The sequence below is a fragment of the Neofelis nebulosa genome, chromosome 10, assembly GCF_028018385.1.
Source record: "Neofelis nebulosa isolate mNeoNeb1 chromosome 10, mNeoNeb1.pri, whole genome shotgun sequence".
Lineage (NCBI taxonomy): Eukaryota > Metazoa > Chordata > Mammalia > Carnivora > Felidae > Neofelis > Neofelis nebulosa.
The window spans coordinates 58,227,269-58,236,299 of record NC_080791.1 but is presented as its reverse complement, the minus strand read 5'-3'; the positions used below and the strand labels follow the sequence as shown (position 1 = coordinate 58,236,299).

At 38.3% G+C, this 9,031-nt stretch overlaps 1 protein-coding gene across 2 annotated transcripts in view; it reads right to left on the bottom strand.

The window, feature by feature from the left end:
• Window positions 1-2,175: 2,175 nt before the first annotated feature.
• RAB6A (RAB6A, member RAS oncogene family) overlaps window positions 2,176-9,031 on the bottom strand; it is a 94,034-nt gene continuing 87,178 nt past the window's right edge. For both annotated transcript variants that reach the window (XM_058687829.1, XM_058687828.1), the window contains exons 7-8: window positions 5,688-5,754; window positions 2,176-4,240 (exon numbers count right to left, since the gene is read on the bottom strand). In XM_058687829.1, the coding sequence (XP_058543812.1) occupies window positions 4,176-4,240; window positions 5,688-5,754 (132 nt within the window). In that variant the 3' untranslated portion in view covers window positions 2,176-4,175. The remainder of the gene's footprint in view (window positions 4,241-5,687; window positions 5,755-9,031) is intronic.

Below are 9,031 nucleotides of genomic sequence, written 5' to 3'. Positions count from 1 at the left end.
GAATACTGGTCCTTTATGAAGCATGAATGAAATTCACAAGTATATTCTGTCTGTGGCTTGTTTTTTATTCAGTTCCTTGCAGTCTGTTTTACTGAGGACCTCGGTTCCTCACTGGCTGCTGGTTGGAGGCTGCTGTCAGCTCCTTACAAAGTGGGCCTCTCCATAGGAGCTCATAACAAACAGACTGCTGCACAGAGGCAAATGAGAGGAGTCAGAGAGATTGGCAAAAGTATTTTTCATAATCTAATCTTCAAAGTGGTATCTTATCACTTTTGCTGTATTCTGTTCCTTAGAAGCAACTTACCAGGTCCAGTCTATACTTAGAGGAAAAGGATCCTACAAAGGCATGAATACCAGGAGGCAGGGATCAGGAACTATTTTAGAAGCTGCATTCTATGCAGATGCTTATCATAAATACTGTCTTCATTTTCAGTACTTTAGTTCTTGCTTTTTTAGCTTTCTGGAATTGCTACTAGAAGTTGCTATGTGTACTATTATCCTCTTAATCTTTTCTATTTCTTTGCTTTCTAGTGAAGGAGTTCCTCAATTCAATGTTCTCACTAATCAGTGGAATGCAGTGTATGTACCATTTATCTAATGTGTTCCTTACTTCAACTATTTTTCACACTTAATAGTTGTATTTGGTTATTTTATGATTCTTGCTCCATATTGCTAGTATCTCCACTCTTCAATATTTATCACACCATTTTAGTCTTTTTGAGTATTTCTACTCCAGATGGTATTCACTTTTTCTAAACTTATTTATTTATTTATCTATCTATTTATTTATTTATTTTTAAGACAGAGAGAGAGAGTGTGAATGGGGTAGGGGCAGAGAGAGGGGACAGAGGATCTGAAGCAGGCTCTGCACTGACAGCAGAGAGCCTGACATGGGGCTCAAACTCACAAACCGTGAGATCATGACCTGAGCTGAAGGCAGATGCTTCACCGTCTTGATTCACCCAGGCGCCCCAGTATTCACTTTTTCTTTTGAGGCAGTTTCAGGTATCCAACTACTCTGGCTTGTGGCTCCAAATTCTCCTGGGGGTATGTGTTACAAGTCTGGGAAGGTATACTGGGCAAGGGACAAAGACCAGAATGTCGTGTTTAAGGGGAGGAGACAAACTGTGGGACAGAGTTCCAGGAACCACAAGACCATACATGTAGCTGCTCCCATTCAGTAACATCCCACTAAACCACACATTATTTCAGAGTCTTACCTTTAAACTAGTTTAGGAAGAAGCAGCTTTGCAGGGGGCAGTCACCTAGATTACAGCTCATTAATGCAAGTTTTGAAAGGGAAAGGCTAGAGAGTGAGTGAAAGGCCTAAGGCAGGCAGGTCATTCTCCACCTATTTTCATCAACTCCTCACTTAGTTTACACTGCCCTGATATTACCCCTGTGGACACCTGTACCCGTAGTCTGGCCTGTAGCCTCCCTTTCTGTAGTAAGGGAAATAGCTATCATTTGTGCCAAGGCAAGGGCCAGCTCTTTTTTCTGTAAAGGGCCAGACAGTAAATATTTTTGGCTTTTGGGGCCATTCTGCCACAACTACTCAACCCCACCTTTGCAGTGAATTCCAAAAAAAATTTAATTTAAAAACAGGTAGCAGGCTGCATGTGGTGGGAGGGCAGGAGTTTGCTGTCCCTGTCCCTAGGCAAAGGTGGGGTAAGGAGGAGTCAAAAGCAGAATGTAAATTACTTTTCTTAATATATTATTGCCTCTACCAGTGGCCCTGACTTTCAAGTTGTAGCTACTCACCCCCACTTGTAACAGCTGAAAAGTCTTCTGACTCCCTAGGCGTTTCTTAGTGCTGTTTTTTTATTTTTCTGGATTTCAAGTTCCCTTTATAATTCTAAGGAGGAAGTAAGAAATTCTTACTAACTTACTACCTTGGCAGGAATAGAAACCAAGTCAATAGTTGTTTTTGTTTGTGTTTTATTTATATATTTTTGGCAGCAAAATTGTTTATTAAAAAAAAAATCTAGACTATGAACACACTTCACTGCTTCAGTTGAAGAACCCCAGGCCAAATAAAAAGACCGATATTAAAAAGCAGCATAACTGATTACTGTTTTAAAGATACATAAAAAGAATCATACACTACAGTGTAGGAAGACAATCACCCCCATGTCAGAAATCACAACTTCTTCTAAATAAAGAATATGACCCATCTGCCATATTGAATTGATATTTATTTCAGGACATGCCATGTCAAAATAAAAACAAAAGAGTCAACCCTTGCCTTTAACAATAATATTGTATTATAAAAGCACTTTACAACTCCATCCCATCTTTGAGTATAAGTTACTGGTATGTGGGCTAATGATTATCTGAAAGCATTTCTCTATTCAGACCCATAATCCAAGTGCTCTCTGAATATTACAAGGTGACAATAAGTGGGAACTGGAGAAGGAAGAGGAAAGAGAGGGGAATAAGGTTCCCAGTTAAGGGTTTTGTTGCAATGAGGGGATGAGGAAGTATGAAGATATTTTTTGTTGTCTTTTCATCTTTATACTGTGTTAAGTAATGCTTACAACGTAAATTCAGCAGGCTTTTCCTGAGCTGTAACTCAGAAATTTTCGTCCTGCAAATAATGTATTTACAAATGTGTTTATTAACTTACACAGCAATCTCACAATAACTAGTAAAGATTAAAATGGTGCACTCCTAGTATATTTGTTTACAGTGTTTTAAGGGAAATATATATTGCCATGGTGATGAAGCTCTAAATAGATCAGACAAAACATCTAAAAACTGAAAGTAGTTTAAAAAAAAAGGCAAAGAAATAAATATCAACAAAGAAAAAAGATTAATTGTAGCTTAAATATAAAACTAAATCACTAGTTAATTAACCAAACTATACAGATCTAATAAAAAGCAAAACCAGCCTGAAAGACCCAACATTAAAAAAAAAAAATGCTAAAAAATAAGGCATAAATCTGCATAATATTAAGTTTTACTTCCATTCTCTCCTTTCCCTCTTCTATGTATGCTTTTCCAGATCTGCCGCTAGGGGCTTATAAGAAACCTGTTTCCATTTTCAATTTGACCTCAAATGTCCTGAGCAAAGTATTTGCTATTCTGTTGAGGATTCTTTTGTTGTTAAGCTTTAGATATCATTGTTTCTACAATGATAGCTTTAGATATCTTGTTTATCGTAGTTTTGATCACGGTACCAAGTTTAAATTCTTCCGCTGGTTCTTCTTAAAAGAATTTGATTTCTGTAGTGCCTTGCCTGCATAGCATTTTTTGAAACAAGAAAGAAAAACCCAAGAGAAATCTATTGCTTACAAAAGTTTTCTTCTTTTTTTAAACAAACAGAATAACTCTATGTTGAGAATTTTAAAATCCTGGGAGAAATAGTTCACTGGGAGAATTCAGTATTAAAAACATGTTCTGAAGCACTGTTAACTTTTCTCTCCCAGGGACTAACATGTGAAAGGGTCATTTGTTTTGGTCTGAAATACATTTTATGCTCATTTAATTTGTAAGTACTCACTGTGTTCATTAGGACTCATTTTGAAGATGCATCAGAACCCTTTTCTTATTCAAGCACTGCCTACCATGATAGTTGAGTTTTGACCTCAAATAAAGTCTAAATAATTTATATCAGCGCTCAAGAATAATTTTGGACATCTTGGCCCAAGGCCTAGAGCAAGTGGTATCACTAAATTTGAAGGATAACTCCATTGGGCTTGGTCTGACTCCTGCTTTGTCATACCTCATTTGTTTTGAGGGAGAGATGGTAAGAATAGGGAATGCAATAAGGGAGAGGTGAGAAAAGCAGAGAGAGATCAAGTAGGTAGGCAAGTGCTGCTGTGAACAACTGCTCCTTAACCTAGCCACAGACTGTTGGAATTTCCATCATTTTGAAGTACGTTATCCTAACATTGAAAAGGAAAAAAAAATTGAGAAAACGTATCTTTTAAAGTTATCACTGGAATATGTTGGAATCATTTGGCTTTTTGTAAAATATAAATAATGAAGACACTGACTTTTTTGTGCTTGTGAAGCTAATAGATCATCTCCACGAGACAGGCAGCAATGATGAATTGCAATACGTTATTACTGAAGGGAAAAGGTTCAAGCCAATATTCACACTGCAGTCAATGAAAGAGTAAGGGGGCCAAAGCAGTGAGCTTCTGAAGAAAAGTTGAAGATGCCATGGAAGATTAGCAGGAACAGCCTCCTTCACTGACTGGTTGCTCCTGAGGCTTTTCCAGTTTTATGTCAATCACTGAAACAAAAGTTAAGGAGCTATAAATGGGAAAGTACAATTCCAATTCTGCTGAACATTGACATCTCTTGCAAGCTCCTTCTATTCCTACTGGCTTCAGAACTGATACAGCCATTATTTTCTAGTATAGCTAGCTCACTATAACGAGATGCTCAAAGGGAATAAACTTGTTTATATCTACTATATGCAACAAGGGTCAGAATAAAGTTAAGCCCTATTCATAAGAATTTGTTTTAAGGATATTATAGGAGCAAGAAACCATGTAAAGATTATGTTCCTTATGAGATTATCTGAAACTCTGAAAATAGCTTACAAAAGAGTTCAGGGAGAGAATTTAATAAATAATGGGACTTCAACTCCATAGAACACATTATGCTATTAGAAGTAATAAAGGCTTAGGGGCACCTGGATGGCTCAGTCAGTTAAGCATCCGACTCTTGATTTTAGCTCAGGTCATGATCTCACGGTTCATGAGATCAATTCCCATGCCAGGCTCCATTGCTGATAGTAGAGCCTGCTTGGGATTCTCTCTCTCTCCCTCTCTCTCTGTCCCTTCCCCACTTGTGCATACTCTTTCTCAAAATAAATAAACTTAAAAAAAACAACAACCTTAAAAAAATAAAGGCTTAGAAAACATAAAACATCTAGCAGTGGGAAAAGCTGAACACAAAGTGCTATGAATTCTATGGCTTAATAAAATTGCATATGGAAAAACGCTAAATATAAAACAATTAAAATATTAAGATTCAAAATCCTTTGAAATAACTATTATTACATGTACTTCATTATGTCCTGTTTCTGAAAGCAGAGGCCACAATAACACTCAAGACTGAATTATTTCTTGCCTGTGCCAAGCAGAAAGCTCAAGAAAAAGCAAGGGAGGAAAATATGATATATACTGTAGGGAAAAGGCCCAGAGCCAATGGGACTCAAAATTAAGAGGCAGAGGGCGGTGATTCTAAGTTTCCTGCTCATTAAAAAGCAAGTAAACACAAACCCTCTCACTGATTAATTGCAGTGAGAAGCGGGCTACAAAGGATGCCCTTGAACCACCAGATCTCATGTGCTACAGAAAACCTTGGAGCTTCAGGGTCCCTAGGTGGCTCAGTCACTTAGGCATCTTGACTTCGACTCAGGTCATGATCTCACAGTTCGTGGGTTTGAGGCCTGCATCAGGCTCTAGGCTGACAGTTCACAGCCTGAAGCCTCCTTCAGATTCTGTGTCTCCCTCTCTGCCCCTCCTTTGCTCGCTTGCTCTCTCTCTCAAAAAATAATAAAATGTTAAAAAAATGTTAAAAAGAAAAAAAAAAGAAAATCTTGGAGCTTCTACATTCCTAAGTCATCAATTCCTGGTTGTAAACGGTGATGGCATATTCCTTAGCCAACCAAGTGGAGCTCTAAAGACTGATGTTAACAATACAATTTTCTGATGAAACAAAAAGGATACTGTCTTCTCTGCTTCTGTCCTGTGTGCTTTCCATTCCAGGCAAAGCTGCTGCAACACGTCGGAAGAGCTGTGGAAGAAAGAAATGTGATAATTGGAAGGGAAAATTTAGCAAATGGTATCAAGTGAAAGTGGATGACCACTGGATGGTGAATTAAAAGATATGGCTTCTGGGTTATTTCTCATTTAGACCTTAGCATAATGAAAACATATAAAAATGTCTATTTATTCTATAAATGAGTACTATGTGCGGTATCCCACATACAAAGAGATACAAAGATATGATCCTTACTTTCCAACTGGTGATATCAGACATGAACAAAGAGCTAAGAAGCAAGCAGCAAAAATGCCATTTGAGTCATAAAAACAAACTTCTATAACAACTCCGAGAAAGGATAGATTGCTCATTTAGGAAAACTGGATAGTGGTATTCCTGTCTTTTATAAAGGGTTAGCTTCTAAAGCCAGTGAATATATAGTAAAAGTCTAGTCAAAATTACCCTGGATAATTCCTTAGGAAAGCACTATGTTAGAGACTAACATACCACTTCTCATATCCAACACAGATGGCTTTTCTTCCATCACTAGAAAAAGCACCAGTGGAAGTGGTTGGCTTGTGTCTGAGGTATGATGTTATGAAAAATCTCTTCAAAACAATCACACTCAAGCCAATGAGGTGGTCACTTTGAGAGACATGTGGGAACAACAGATTCATACCTCCTATCATATGCCCAATACTAGGCATCAACTCATTGGGTAGAATGGCAGGTGAAACTGCCTGATTATTTCATTCTTTTTGGGGTTTTTTTTGGTACGCAGTGTAAAATTCCTAGAAGTTAAATACGCATGTGATATAACTCCCTTGTACAAAATACCTGCTTGCTTGAGGCATTGTCTCAGGTTCTTTGAGGACATAGAAATGAACAAAATGTAGTTTTTTAATTCAAGGAGCTCACAGTCTAGTGAAAGAGATAGATGCAAACAATTCTTTATGTCACAATGTGGTAAGTACTACAAACCAATGAAGTACAGGGAAACCTGGGTGGCTCAGTCAGTGCGTCTGACTTTTTTTTTTTTTTTTAATGTTTATTTATTTTGGGGAGAGAGCATGTGCGTACAGAGAGGGGTACAAAGGATCCAAAGGGAGCTCTGTGCTGACAGCAGATAGCAGAGAGAGCCCGATGTGGGGCTCGAACTCAAGAACCCCGAGATCATGACCTGAAGTCTGATGCTTAAAACTGACTAAACTACCTAGGCGCTCCAAGCGTCTGACTCTTGATTTCAGCTCGGGTCATGATCTCATGGTTCACAAGCCCACATTGGGATCCACACTGACAGTATGAAGCCCGCTTGAGATTCTTGCTCTCTTCCTCATTTTCTGCCCCTCCCCCATTTGTGGGTGCGCATGCGCATGCTCTCTCTCTCAAAAAGAAAAACAAAAAACAAAAAACAAAAAACAAAACCAAGGAAGTACAAAATGATATGAGAACACAGATATAAGAAAAGAAGGCTCTGGGGCGCCTGGGTTGCTCAGTCGGTTGAGCATTTGACTTCCGCCTGGGTCATGATCTCACGGTTTGTGGGTTTGGGCCCTGCATCGGGCTCTGTGCTGATAGCTCAGAGCCTGGAGCCTGCTTCAGGTTCTGTGTCTCCCTCTCTCTCTGCTCCTCCTCTGTTAGTGCTCTGTATCTCTCTGTCTCTCAAAAATGAATAAAAATATTAAAAAACATTAAAAAAAAAAAAAAAAAAAAAGAAGGCCCGTCTCAGGATACTGGGAAAAATCTTTAGGTGGTAACATTTCGGTTGGGATTTAAAGGCAGTTAAAAGTTTTTATTGGCCAGAGTGCCTAGGTGGCTCAGTTGGTTGAGTGTCTGACTCTTGATTTTGATTCAGGTCATGATCCCAGGGCTGTGGCACTTGCCCCTGCATGGGGCTCCATGCTAAGCATGCAGCCTGCTTAAGATTCTCTCTCCCTCTGCCCCTCTCCCTTGCTCTCTCTTAAAAAAAAAAAAAAAAAAAAAAAAATCACTTGGTTGTATTTCACTATGCCAAGTACTCAGAGTTTAAGTGTTCCACAAATGTTGCTGAATTAAAGTGAGAAGGAACAGAAACAATAGAAGGCCAGCAAAGGGATGAAAGACTGGAACTCTAATCTGTTTAGGGAAAGGAATACAGAAAAGGACAAAATTTTCATCTGTAGGCAACAGTCTGGTGGGATAGGATTAGGGAAGACTTGAGAAAAAGTATAATTGTTTTGGTTCTGTAAGGTTTAGTGGCATTTTAGAGATGTACTAAAGTAAGGGCTAGCCTCAATATTCCCACTTGTGCCTGAATCTACTGAAATCAGAAATGTGGGGACTATACATTATGGCTACACAGCTAAGTATGAAAATCACTGAGGCCAAGACTGAATATCACCATTATAGAATGAATTTCCAGGATGCACAGTTTGATCTAGCACCACATTTGTCTGCTGCTAGACAATCAAATCCGTGAACCATGTTCAGAGAAAAGCACAAGGTATATTCAAGAGTATTTAGGTAGTCCAGACTGGCTACAGCACAGAATATATAAAAGAATTAGAAAGAAGCTGTATATATTAAAGACCAGACTAAGAATGTTCTGGCAAGCATATTAACTTTGTCCTGCAGGTAAAAGTAGGCACTAAAAACTGCAGTTTGCATAAGGAATTTTATCAGGGGTTCTATTTATTTTACTATGGCTACAAAGATCTACAAAGCACATGTTGAAAGTGAAAGGGAGGAATGGCAAAACCCTGAAAGCTAAAAGTTCACGTGAAGTTCAAAGTTTCTATTGTGGGCAGGCCACTTAGGGGACAGGTCTTTTTTCTGTTCCTCAGTTTTCTCATCCGTAAAACGGGCTTAAAATAATAGTATACTTAACTGACTAGATTATTGTGGAAATTAAGGGAAATCATTAGGTAAATTGCTGAGAACCAATATGTTATACAGAAAATCTATAATAAACAGTAGCTCTATTTCTACTAGAGACTAGCCTAGCCCTGTGGGCTAGGGAAAAAAAATTTTTCCACATTATGAAATCTGGCAGTGAATTCTAGGACTACAGCAAAACACTAACAGGTGTAAAATTCTGCTTTAAGAAGCTATTTAAAACTGGTGGGAAAGGTGTGGGAGTTGGGAAAGACCTTCTGAAAATATCAGGGCAGAAATGAAATATTCTTACTTAGGAATATCTAGAAATCTTTCCTAAGATCTCATAGTTCGCTTCTGACATGAAATATTTATTAAACTGTTTATGTGTTCAAAATGTACAACCTTTTCAGCTCTTAAAGATGTCAGTTTATTACAGGCTAGCTTAAAAATGGAT